This window comes from Dermacentor andersoni, chromosome 3 (assembly GCF_023375885.2).
Source record: "Dermacentor andersoni chromosome 3, qqDerAnde1_hic_scaffold, whole genome shotgun sequence".
NCBI classification, from domain to species: domain Eukaryota; kingdom Metazoa; phylum Arthropoda; class Arachnida; order Ixodida; family Ixodidae; genus Dermacentor; species Dermacentor andersoni.
Window position 1 is genome coordinate 203,371,096 of NC_092816.1, and position 13,947 is coordinate 203,385,042.

A 13,947-nucleotide genomic window follows, 5' to 3' on the forward strand; every position below is an offset into this window, starting at 1 on the left:
ATGCTAGCGCAATGGCTACTTCCTCTGCGGTCTCGGAATGTTTGGTATTAACTGACACGCTTTTTGTAAGGGGTCTTTGGGTGTGATCTACAACTTCCACGTAGATATTTCTGTGGGGGTATTAAGCCGCGTCTACTAAGGTTGCTCTGCCATCTGGCCCAAAGCTTCAGATCATTTTCTCTGCTCTACTCTTGCGTCTGCCCTCGTTGTAACCTGGATGCATGTTCTTGTGTATATTTGGTACTAGGAATTTGTCACAAATTTCACTTGTTATCTTCCTCTTTTCCCCGTATAGATTGTGGTGATTCCTTCCTAGCTTGCGTAGTATATGCCATCTCGTTTCGGTTTTGGTTAGTCGTTCTGCCTGAGGTGTTTGTTGTGCTTCTATGAGTTCGTCCAGTGTGTTGTGCAGTCCTAACAACTTTAGCAAGAGATCAGTGCTCGTACTTATGGGAATCCCTAGTGCTAATTTGTATGCCTTTTTTGGTGCTTGTTAGCAATTTGTTTGAATAATCTCATGGTGTTTGTTACTTTTGTGTCTAACTTCTTTATAGTTTCCCCATTTGTGCTTTTGTTCTCGACTACTAGACCCAGCACACTGAGCTGGTTGACTATTGGGATATTCCGTCCGTTCTTGGTGTGTAGCTTGATTTCCTCATTAGCCTCGTTTCTGTCGTATCCTTTTGGAGGCCTGCCCCTATTTGTGGGGCGGTATAAGAGAAGTTCAGATTTCTCTGCAGAGCATGTGAGGCCTGTTCCTATGAGGTGTTTCTCTACTGTGTTTATTGCAGTCTGGAGTCATTGTCCTATTCATCCGTGGCTGCCATCACAAACCCAGATAGTAATATCGTCCGCGTAGATTGTGTGATTCAGGGACTCTGTCTGATTTAATTTTTCGGGGAGTCCCATCAAGACGAGATTAAGCAGCATCGGGGAGATGACAGCGCTCTGCGGCGTGCCTCCCTCCCCCTTATGTCGGTTTCGGGCGACTTGAGCCCTCCGACGGTGATGACTGCTTTCCTATCTGATAGGAAGCTCTTCAAGTAGTTATAGAACTGTTGCCCCAGTCCTATTTCTTCGATGTTTTCCAATACGGTTGCATGGTTGGCATTATCAAAAGCCTTTTTAAGATCAAGGCCCAAGATGGCCCTTGTAGAGCGCGGTTTCTAATCGATTATCTCATGCTTAAGTTGAAGCATCGCATGTTGTGTCGAAACGTTTTTGCGAAACCCTATCATTGTATCTGGATATATGTTATTGTACTCTAAGAAGTTATCTAGTCTGTTTAAAATTACATGTTCCATTAATTTTCCGACGCAGGATGTTAGGGAGATCGGTCTGAGGTTGTGGATCTCAAGCTTATTACCAGGTTTTGGAATGAGCGTTATCGTCGCTTTGTTCCATTGAGCTGGCGCTTCTTTTACCCAACACTTCCCTATGTATTCTGTTAGTTTGGCGATCGATTCATCATCGAGGTTCCTGAGAGTCTTGTTGGTTATACCTTCCGGGCCTGGGGCTGATTTGGTGTTTAAATTTTGCAGAGCCGCGCGGATTTCTGCTTCCGTGAGTTCCTCGTCTAATTTTGCGTTTATATTCCCGTTGTAGCTAGGATGGCTGCAAGGGGGTGCCTCATAAACAAAATTATTCCAGCAGTCTTTCTTTCAAACACAACGACCGAACTGCCATGTTGTGAGCAGTGGCCATTTCGCTTAGGGCTATTCGACTCGCGCTCTCCTATTACTGGGGTGCTGGTACGTGCGCAGCATGATATTCGACGTACCAGCTCTGAATGCTTGCTGAGAAAGCATGAAAATAGAGTGCACATGAAGGAAATGGCAGAAATGAATGAATGTTTGATGTTTAATGGCGCAAATGCCAGGTACGGCCAAAGAGCGCCATGCTAGTGTTAATGAGACAATGCTCACCTCGTCTTGTTTATTTCGTGCCTCGCCTACTTCCTTGCCGTTAACACTTTACGTTTTCTCCGTGCCGGAAGTAATGTCAGCTGATTTTGCACCAATGACAGCGCGCGGCAGCGAGCTCCGCCGTGCCCATCCGACACCCGTAATATATGTGGACATCGTATAAAGGCAAATATTGTAGGCAGTGCACTGAGCCGATGTATAAGGCAGTACTTATCGGTTAATGATAGGCAGGAACACTAGCGGAAGAACAAATTAGGTGACGTTTTCGTGCTGTTATTTAGTGACTGTTGCTGTGAAATGAACAGTCTCAAGGTGTTCGTAACGCATTCCAAGTGTGCAGAATTCAGCAATGCACTTGTACGTACTACTTTAGTCCTCCCACTTGTGTTCACGCGCTGTGACATTCCATTCACTAAAAGAGGAGCTAAACAAATGCACCGCTCGCGTCAACAGGTAAGCTGAAAATTTTGAGGGACAGATTCTGTCCCAAGTGTGTAAAGGCCTTTTCCCTGGCTTACGCACCGCAAGGGACGATCGATAAATAACGCGGGTGTGCTGAAAAAGAAAAAAAAAGGCATTGTTCAGGATGCGTTGAAGACTACTGTTGGCGTAAGCGATGCGTTACTCTTCGTCTTATGGCTAAATCAGCTTCAAGTGTAATGTCGGTCTTCACAGGTCAAGTAGCTGCTGTATTATCTGCATGTGAAATCGTTTGGGAGGCACCTCTGTCTCCATATTGTCATGTATAGTTGTGCACAGCTATGCTAGAACACGTGCTCGGATGCGCGCATGGCTGCGAGTGTGGTGTCACGCGGCACGGGACGCGTTGTTTTTGCCACCCGGCAAGGGTGCCTCGACAGCCGGGCTTGGTCTGCGTCGAAAACTGAAAGCAGCCGCAAATACCCCACTGACTTGAAGCTGCACTCTCAACAATGGGAGTTGGAATCAAGTGAACACGGTATTATAGTCCGACCACAGCATGAAAGCCAATCCCAACCGTAGAAATGTAACCCGCCGTGGTTGCTTAATGGCTATGGTGTCGGGCTGCTAAGCACGAGGTCGCGGGATCGAATCCCGGCCACGGCGGCCGCACTTAAAGGGAGGGGAAATGCGAAAACAACTGTGTACTTAGATTTAGGAGTACGTTAAAGAACCTTAAGGGGACTAAATTCCCGGAGTACCCCACTACGGCGTGCCTCATAATCAGAAAGTGGGTTTTGCACGTAAAACCCCTAATGAAGCTATAGAAATACATTTAAAACGAAGGAAGGTACTGCGCATGCGCAGAGGGAAGGCGCGCTCACACTACCAATGACGAAGTAAGATGGGACTACCACTTTGCGTCAACCTCAAGCACTCAATTTCCCTGTCGTGGAGGCATGTGTGTACTTACGACCAATCCTATGTTTGGCACAATTGCGTTCATAGAGACCGGCGGATCGAAAAAAGTACAATTATGCTAACCTCGTCTCATGGTCGTCGGTAAGTATGGTCATGTCAATAATGTAGAATTCCGCGTTCGCCCATCCAACTGGCTTAGCGCAGTGAAATACCTTCTTTGAGAACATCTGTCAATCGCTCCCTTTCTCTTTCATTCAGCTTTCGATTCATTTTCACTTGGATCTCACAGTACGTTTGAGCGGAATGTGTATGGGCCCTTCCGTTATAAGGAAAATACTGCGGCATTCCCAGCGAAGTGAGTGTTATAATGAGGAATACACGAAGGCATTTGAAAAGAACGCGTAATAGATGATTACGGTGGATTCAACGCGCTGACGCCCTTTCGTCACTCCTAGCAGTCTACTCGCGCTCTTTGGCCAATCTTGGTCTTTCTGCCATAAAACACCACATATCATCATCATAATAACAATCTACGAAAACGAACCACACTCAGACCCTTCTATATGTATACATAAATATATACAGCACTGTGACATGAACGACAACCTAAAAATTCTTAGGAAAATTGAGAAATTACACAACCAAGCATTTTAGCGTGCCAAAACATAGTCACTGTTTATGTGCAGAACCAGATCTCCGCTTGAGTTATTTTGTGCTGTTATTGCGTTCTGATGCGCGCCAGGCCGGCAGCGTTCTCTAAGTTAGAAACCTCGTACTTAGAATTGATGCAAATGGGAAAATGCTCGAGGAGCTACCAGCCGCAGAATAGAGCGTGGGAAGCCAGTCGGTGACGTGCATCAGCTGGTGAGACACCCGGCGGCGCTGCAGAAGCTCGGCAGTCCAGAGGAAAGCGGCCGCACGAATTCCGCCCTCCCAGAGGGTACCCTTGGCTCCGCGGAGGGGCCAATTCATGCCTCGGTTGGAGATGGGGCCCGTCGGAGCACCGCCGTTGTCGCTGCTGAAAACTATGATGGTGTCGCGCAGCATGGAGGCCTCTTCCAGCGCTTCCAGGATGATGCCGACGGACTGGTCCAGGGCATCGGTCATTCCTGTCGATGGAAAGCCAGTATGCAAACTTTCGACTTGCGTTGGCCCATATGGGGACACATAGCCGCTCTCGAATACCACCACCTTCCACCTTTCGGGCGAGCAAGCGAGCACGTGACCTACCTCGGTGCAAAAGGAGGGCGCCGCGCGGCGGAAGAACGCTGTTATATATATATATATATATATATATATATATATATATATATATATATATATATATATATATATATATATATATATATATATATATATAAGCGATGCAATAATCACAACACAAATCGCTGCTGCTTTGGGCGAGTTAGTGACTCGTTTGGTGAGGGCATGTGGCAGTCTCCGACGAGGGTTGTGTATGCGATGCAGCGGGCACCAAGAAAGAGGAAAATATTATACTCGTCAAAATGCTTGACATTCTTCAATTCTGAATGAACATTTTGACTTATGATGCCATAGTCGTTGTTCGAGATAACTGATTATTTTTCGAAGAAAAAGATGAGTCACGCCTAACTTTGTCATTATGAGTGCATATGGAAACGTATCGTAACCATTGTTGGCGGTTTGTTTCTGCGTTTCTGAGAGTTAATATTCAATTGGCTCTTATACCCTCGTATGTTACTTCAAACGTCAAGGAAACTAGAATTGCCTGTTTTTATTATACCGTTCTACATGCCTCGTGTACTGTAATGAATATTCAATATCCGCCGCATTTGCTGTAAATAGTGCTCATTAACACTCTAAGCACTATATCTAGTACACATGCACAAATACCTAAGAAAGGGCACAAATAGAGGGATTTGAGGGCAGAGGACAGTCATCTCCCTATCTCAAATTATAAAGCCCCAACCGCGTCATCCGGAGGTATGCGTGGTACGGCTCCCAGCGGTGCCAAGTTGTCTTTCGAAAATTTTCCCCGTTTTTCTTTTCATGAAAATGTGAACCTTATCGCACATTTCCTTTCTTCCATAAATATTTCTATACATCAGTTGAGAAGGATTCCCGGCTATGCTTTCATAGGGTTCATTGTATTTTTGTTTTTGGCTTCATACGAGAATACACTGGAGCGCCTCGCACCGATAGCCGCCCGGTGACAGCATTTTTGTTTTTGCATGACTACGGAGTAACACGGGTGGCAAATAAATTCTGAAGTGTGTGCAAACAAAGACCCACACGGGTCAGCGCCAGCACAGCCACGGTGGCATCGTAAAGGAGGCAGGAGAACTACAAACGATTTCTCCACGGAGTTGAGTCCGGGACCTCGAGGTTGGCACCTGTCGAAAGTCTTATGCACACTGGCTCCCAAAACCGGCGCCTAACAAGGCAGTTACTCGACAACGAAAACGCGAAGTTACCTGCGTAAACCTTCCTGTCGTCCTCGTCGATGTAGGGAAACTTGGCCACGTTCTCTCTGGGAGCTTCAATGGGCTCTGGGCCGACGCCACCGTGCGTCGCTTGATGCGCCAAGTACAGAAACAATGGCTGCGGGGAGAAAAGACCTCGTGGCTGCAGTTCGATGCGAACCATCGACATGTTCTCGCGTTCCTATCTCATTTCGCCAAACTATAGCGCAAAGCCGAAAGCAAAATTAAACCGTGTTCAGCTTTAATTGTTTCTCAGCATGACGAGTACATTTGTAACAAAGGAGGGACATTTTTATTGAGTACGTAAATACTTAGTACAATAATGCATTAATGCATTGGTTGCGGAACTAACTACTACCGAAAACTTGCTTCAAAGTATAAAAAAACTGTTACGAACTTTGCGCCTGATAATGAGATCACTAGTGCAGTTCCTGTTTAGTTTCTGTTCAGTTTCACTTTGTTATTGCACAAAAAATAACGTTACAAATGTCGAATATACAAACGTACAGAGGGAGGAGCCATAGTCAACATACTGCAGAGGGCCCCTCCCGTTAGTCGTAACTAGAAACCTTTAATACATGGAGCCAATATTCATGACAATAAAAAAGACACAACATATTGCTAATGTCTCCAATTAACGCACACAAAGGAGAACATATCTTAATGACAAAACGAAATTGTCAACAACAGTGGCCGGTGGAATATCACACATAGTGCAAACATTTACGGTGGTTAGATTTGAATCTCTAAATGTCAGATGATACTTTAGGATGACAAAGTAAAGAACTACATAATAATGTGGCTGGAATCGGCAGCGAATTTGTCTTAATTCGTTGTAGGTTTCGGCATTAACTGGCTGTTGTTAGAAGTGAATCGGGTGGACATGGAGTGAGTAAACTGGCCGTTAGTAATTAAAACAAATGTGAGCTTTCCGTGAGAAGAGTTATGTACAAGTAGACCCAAAAATACTTAATTTGTTTTGGGACAGATAAAGTACCATGAGAACTGAGCAATAGGAATGAGTCTGATCTGTAGCTGCCTACGTTTGTTAATGTGATTTGCCTGACTTTAGGTATACTGCACTGGGAATAAATCTGTAACAGGTGTTCCTCCATGACGGTACGCAACACCTCATGTGATTGTGAATGAACGCGAAGTGAAGGTAGGTGAGTGCTGTCGCATTACGAAAATTGCGAAGTTTTAGCAATATTCTTAAACTTTATAAGCCAGTGGTTCGTAAACTTTTTCAGTGCATTACAAGCCTTCTGAAAACTTACTTTTTTCCAATAACGCACATACATTTACATTATGCTTTATTCAAAAGATATTACCCACCGCACAAAGAGCTTTCAAATATACAGGGTGCCACAGCTATCATGTATCGCATTATCAAAAAAAAAAGGCGAGGCATTTTACGCGCAGATAACCAAATGTGTATTGTTCAGTAAAGCGGAGTAGCCACCAGTAATATTTTTGTTAATGCCATTCGATTCAATAATTATTTGGAATCAGGTACTTCTTTAGTTACTGCTCTCAATGCCGCGATTTCAATGAAGAAATTGAAGGAAATTGAAAGAAATTTAAACCGGCCTGTGTTCAGTCAGGTACTTTCCGTCCGTTTATTTTTTCCAGCTCACAATGAAAGTCCGCGAAAAATGAAAAAAAGAAATATCGCTTAATTGTCCACCAGCATCAAAAAGCAGCGCCCTCAAACAGGCTCCACGAGAGTTAGTGGCAGAACTGGCGCTTTACCGGGCGCGTCCCGCCTACAGCGAGGCGCCTTAAGGCGCCACGTTGTCGACCTGTCGCCGTAGGTCTTATGAGTGGATCTTGAACCACGTTTTACAGCGAAGCTGTTAGCCTCTAGTTGGTCGGCATTTTTTGTGTCGGAGTCCGTTTGCAAAAATATGGGCCGATCGCGGCGGCATGTGCAGGGTGTAAGCATTGGGAGGTCAATCCCACCGCTCGCAATCAGTTGTCAAGATTGGACTGCTTCTCATCGAGAACGAGGAATATGGGTTTATTTACAGTATCTACGTAAGAACGTTGCAGTTCATCAGTCTAGCATGACTGCGAGAGAAAGTACACTGAGCAGCCGCACAACAGAGGTTTATAAACACTCGGTCCTCCCTCGATCCCTAGGTGAGGGAAACGTTCGACCAGTAGACGAGCCGCCTTCCAGTGGGAGGGCTTCCGCACCGGTTTCACGGTCCGGAACATACTTCCGCACCGGTTCACGGTCCCCAACCGAGGTCAGATGGTCTTCGCAGAACTCGGGGCTTACGTCAGGAACGGTGCGTGGGACGGGGCCTCCAAATACGTTCCCTCGGGAACTCCCTTGCTCACGGCAGACCGGGTCGGCGGTGGCGTGTTCAGTCACAAAGCCTGGTTCGTCGAACTCATCTCGGCTCCTGCGACGGAGAGTCGAGGACGCGGCACTGTCCTCCGCACACAGTAGACTTAGTGGCGCCGTTTGGCTAGAGGGTGACGGTGGCTTTCCAGGAAAAGTCGACGCCGCTCTCGCACATGGCTGGCAAAACTTGCACCTCAGCAAGCCATTCTTAACAAGGGCCAGAACCAGTGGCTCGCACCCCCGTAAGACTCAAGCACTTCAAGCACTCAACAAAGTTGAACGAACAGTGCATACATTCTTTCGAATCACACATTCACCACAGAGAACAGCATAAGCTTTAATAAAGAACAAGCACAAAACAATAATCCTTACCGCATAATTGATAACGCGCTCCTGATAGCAATGTGAAGCATGCTCCCCGCATATGTCTGCCGGTTTATATTACTGGTGGCCAAGCTGCCACGTTGACGGCAGCTTGCAAAGTAGAGAGTGACGTCCCTAGCCTTTCGTGTATAAAAGAACCAGTCTAGCAACTGATTTCCCTGTTGTTGTAGCACCGCTATGGGCGGCGGCGTGCTGTCAACGTTACCAGTACTACCATTACTCTAATGCAATAAAACATTGCATACCCCCCTCAGTAGTTGTAGCGGTGGTTTTCAACAGCTTCGCTGGACATCCACTTATGCAAGGCCGGCATCGCGGGTCAATATTTTATAAATTTTTTTTTGGTTGAACAGCTTGACTAACGTTAGCTGGGACACACGATATACATACACCGTAAAACCTTGATATAAAGAAGTCAGTAAAATCGTCAATTTACTTCGTTGTACACAAAGCTAGTTCTATTGAAATTCAACCTTTTAGACAAATAACTGCATCCGCTTATTGATTTTTCTTACACCGAAAGGGGCCGCAGAATTTTCCAAATTATAGGGTAATCGAAAAAAGCAAATTTGACTGAGAAAACAATTCATTTTGATAAATTCGTGATTCTGCCACGAATGGTACGGTTTCATGCCACGTACGTCCACAATATAATCTCGGCGGTACGAATTAAGCGAAGCCAGCAAAGCTTTCGCTTGTACTCCACCCCCGACGCTGATAGTGTGGCCCGCACTGGGACGACACCATCACGAAAAGCGCCGACAGCGTGGAGCGAATGCTTCGTCTTCCTCTCTCTCCAACGGGTGTCCGAAACTCGACATTGTGTAACCTCCAATACTAAACGTGCGGTAAGGCTGGTGCGACGCCGTCTCGTAACGCCCACTTATTCCACACGCGGCAGATTGCCTCTAAAGGAGGGTGCCCGACTGCGCATGCACTCAGATGCGCTTACAGCCTTGCGCAGCCACGGCCAAGACGCCAAACTACTCTTCACTCCGTCCACCCCCCCCCCCCCTCCCCCGGTCCCTCACGCGCTCTTCATCGCGATACCGCGATATTGCTCCCCTCTCCTTTCTCTTTGCTCGCGCGGGAACGCGCACTCCTGAAGCCGCCATATTTCTTTTCTCTACCCTCGTACGCTTTCACTCGCACCCGAAGCACACAGTGCGCGGGGCGCGATAGTGTCTTATCGCACTTGGGCTTTATATGGAAGATTATGCGGCTCCACTTCGGCGGTCATATTTGTCACGCGGCGCGCGATTTGAGAGGTGCCCGTTTGCAAGCAGCCACTTATAATTCAATCGTTTGACCATATGCGTCCATGGAAGTATTTATTTATTGTCTCTGCATTCCTTTGCGGTGGCAGTGAAATTTCGTTATATTGTAATCGCATACACACACACTTCGTTATATTGAAGTTCTAAATACATGGTGTTCTATGGACAAGAGGTTATGAAAAGTTAGATACTTTGTTATCTTGCCGCTAGGTGTCACGAGCCAGTGCTGAGAGAGAAGTGACTGGAACGCGCGCTCGGCAAGAAGCGGGCGCCGAAGAAGAAGTAGAGGCTGAGGGCGCCGGCTTGAGTTTTCGCACGCCATCTTGTACAACTTTCTGTCTCGCCGACGCCGCGTGCATCTTCAATTGTCTTTTCGCGACAAAACTGGTGGAGGTGCTGGGTACGGTTCATCCGATGCCACAAACCAGTCCTGGTAGCAGCATTACCAGTCCTATACTGGTGAAACCCCTGTTCACCGGGCCAGCAGGAGAATCAGAGGATTGCCTCCGGAGCTTGATCATCTCTTAAAAACAACATCGACGCCCCCACGGACCGGTATGGAATGAACGTCGACGTTTCTATCGACCATTATGCAAGGTACGGCCACAACGGCAACTCAGTACTTGCTGCAGAATCTCCGAGTGCCGAAAGTGTTCCACGGGGATAACTTCGAGGATGTAGAAGACTGGCTAGCCCAATTTGAGCGCGTTGCCGAGATAAACGAATGGAGCGACGCGGCGAAGTTGAGAAACGTCTACTTCAGCTTGGAGGACGGTGCCCGCACTTGGTAAGAGAACCAAGAAGGGCTCATCAAATCGTGGCTCGAGTTCCGCCGTGCCTTGCTGGAGACATACACCAATGCTGACCGCCGCGAACGAGCCGAACAGGCGCTCCAGTCCCGCATTCATCTGCCGAATGAGAGGGTGACGTCATACGTCGAGGATATGACGCGCCTCTCCCGTCGGGTGGACCTTACCATGTCAGAGGCAAACAAGCTGTGCCATCTAATGCGGGGAGTTAAAGAACAGCTATTTGCTGGTCTTGTTCGAAGCTCGCCGAAGACCGTGGCTGAATTCTTAACCGAAGCCACCACGATAGAAAAGACGCTACACCAGTTCTCAGCTTTATATGAAAGGCAATTGAACGCTACTTCACCTGATGACCCTCGCTCAGCTCCGTATGACAGGCACGCGAATGCTGCTGCACTGATGGACGCGATTGCCTTTGGAAACGTGGACGTTCTCCGAGACCTTATCCGCTCTGTGGTGCCTGATGAGCTTCAACGGCTCAGCTGCCCGCCTCAACGCACGCTGGGTTCTATCTCTGCCCTTGTGAGAAGTGAAGTGCAGCAAGCGATCCAAGGTCCCGTTCCAAGCAGCAGTGCGTCGCCTGTGACAGCACAGCTGCAGCGGCCGTCGTACGCGGATGTTTTGGGGCGAGTCCCTGCCCGCGCTCCTACACATTTCGTCCCCGCCGCGTCATACGTCCCGGCGCTCCCATCAGTGCAACCGATCCAACGTATGGAGGATCGGCGCCCGCTCGAAAGGAAATGTGACGTCTGGCGTACCCCAGACTGAAGGCCTCTGTGCTATCACTGTGGAGAAGCCGGTCACGTATACCGCGACTGCACATAGCCACCTCGGACTGCAAGGTTTTGCCGCAGATTCACCAAGGCCCAGATATGGCGAAAGGGGTAGGGCGATTGAAGAATACCTGAACCAGCAGAGTATGCCACTGTTCCCGCGGCGGCAATCGCGCTCGCCGTCCCCGAGGCGGTCTTCCCCAGCTCCTAGAATCTGTTGTGCCCGTACAACCAGCCCGGATTCCGAATCTACAAGATGCAGAATTTATCCTGCGAACGCCCTTTGAACAAACCCGGGGCTGCGCCGAAAGGCACAGCGCCCTAACGCTTCCTTGACAAGTCAAGATGCTGCACCGCTAGGCATCGGAGTCCTGTGGAGGAGCATCGGCGAGCGACATGTCCAAACGTGGAACAAATTGCTAGACAGCCCGGCGCCGGATTTCCTTTCCCCTGGAGGTCACTGCGCGCGGCAAACTTGAAGCGGGTGGCCAGCGCGGTCGCTGGTTGGACCTCTCGGACGACCGTCGAGTGCTGGCTTTGTATTGGGCCGTTTGAGTGACAATCGTTTCTCGGGGCTTTATAAGCCCCAACGCTGCTGCCTGGAGAACCGGATCCACCGAACCACCGTGAGCCGAGTGCCGCTCTCGAGTAGAGTGAGATGTGTTACGCGTTGGAGTCTCGCCGGACGTCACCGTGCGGGAACAGTCGCATTTGCTGTTAGCTCTCGGACCCCGTACCGATCCGATCTTGTCCTGTATAATGGCCTGTATATAGTGTATAAAGTCTCTTTTGTTATTCTCACCGACGCCTGACTCGGAGTCTTTGCTACCGACTAGAGAGCTGGTAACGCTCTGTCACGAAACGGGTGACGAGCGCTACTGGACCACCTCAAAGTCGCAACAAAGCCCTCCAATGGCAGCGCAGGGACGATCGCCAAATCCTCACCGGGAAAATTAAGAACAGCGACCTTCGGGGGCGAGGCCGCTGATAATCGCCCTTCCGAAGACCTCCCATCGACCCGAGCACGGTCTATTCAGCACGATTCAGCGACGACAGCAGCCGAACTCAGCGACAGACTCTCGCTAGATATACCTATTCTGCTCGACGGCCGCCACGTTAGTGCGTTATTGGACACGGGTGCCGACTACTCCATCTTGCGCGGAAAACTAGCGATGGAACTTATAAAAGTTATGACGCCTTGGTCTGTGCTGCAGATAACCTATTCGGAGCCACGTGCGCCTCTCCGCGCATGCGTCGATGGTCCCTCTTTCCTTCTTTCTCTCTTTTCTCTTCTATATATATTTCCGAGCTGGAAATAAAGCGTCGTCTTTTTGTTCTGCGAATCGGCCTGGATTTCATCGCGTAGCTGCCGGCCTTTGGCCGGTACAACGTAACAGTGGCGACGAGGATTCTGCTGCAGCAAGGAAGCCAAGCAGAAGGAGCCTACCACCGACCATGGCACACAGGCTACCGTAATTTGAAGACGAAAAAGATAAGTGGCAGGCGTACCTAGTCAAGGTTGAAGCCTATTTCGAAGCGAATGATGTGAAGGACGATGCTAAGCAAAGGGCCCTGCTGGTAGCTGCGCGTGGAACAAGGACAATAGAAATTTTGAACGGAAAGGTAGCCCCGCGAAAGCCTAACGCCCTGACCTACAAAGAAGTTGTGCAGACGTTAAACAGCTACTACGACCCGGTACCGAATGAAATTTCTGAAAGTTTCAAGTTCTTCCATCGCTGCCAGCAAGAAGGGGAATCTGTAGATGCATTCATAGTGGCAATACGGCAGATGGCACACAAATGCAATTTTGGAACTATGCTGGACAGAATGATAAGGGACCGTATTATGTGCGGCGTCAGATCCAAGAATCTGCAGAAGCAGCTGCTAGCGAAGAAAGATGTGAATATTGAAGAAGCCGAGGCTCTTGCCCTTGCCGCAGAGAGCGCTGAACGCGATTCGCAAGGTATTGTTACGGACCAAGAACAAGCAAGATTGCTAAAGCTCTCTGGTCAATACGAATCGCGCGCAAAGTCGCAAGGCGTGCAACAATGCAAATGTTGCGGTAAGCGTGGTCACAAGACCAATGCTTGTCGACTAATCAAGCGCAAATGTTACAAGTGTGCACGGCCAGGGCATTTAGCGAGAATGTGTGCGGCAAATGAAACAAGCAAAATGCTAGCAGTAGCTGCTCAGGTGACGGAAAGCGAAGAGAGTGATAGCAGCACGTCACAAATCTGGTCCTTGACCACCACGCGCTCTCTCATACCGCCCATCAGGAAATCGTTTGCGTGGAATGGCATCGAAATGATGATGGACATCGATACTGGTTCCCCTGTTTGTGTCATTCCCAAGAGCATTCACAAATTGCACTCTCACCGATGGCCGCAGCTACGAAAGGCGGAAGTGCAGCTTTCATGCTATCTCGGAAAGTTGCTGCTTCTGGGTGCACTGACAATGCCAGTTTCTTATGAAGGTACAACAGTGCAGTGCAGTCTGACAGTTTTAGACTGCAATGGCCCCAGTCTATGCGGTCGGGACCTGCTGAAAAAATTAACAGACGAACGCATTCAGGTACTGAGCGTGTATTCGACGGCTCCTGTGCCAAAACAAGCCTTGGAGGACG

General features: G+C 48.5%; 1 protein-coding gene across 1 annotated transcript in view; it reads right to left on the reverse strand.

The window, feature by feature from the left end:
* Nucleotides 1–13,947, reverse strand: part of LOC126524734 (arylsulfatase B-like) — a 103,960-nt gene that overhangs the window by 17,863 nt on the left and 72,150 nt on the right. Inside the window, exons 4-5 of the mRNA XM_072286982.1 lie at nucleotides 5,720–5,846; nucleotides 4,082–4,375 (exon numbers count right to left, since the gene is read on the reverse strand). Of these exons, the coding sequence (XP_072143083.1) occupies nucleotides 4,082–4,375; nucleotides 5,720–5,846 (421 nt within the window). The remainder of the gene's footprint in view (nucleotides 1–4,081; nucleotides 4,376–5,719; nucleotides 5,847–13,947) is intronic.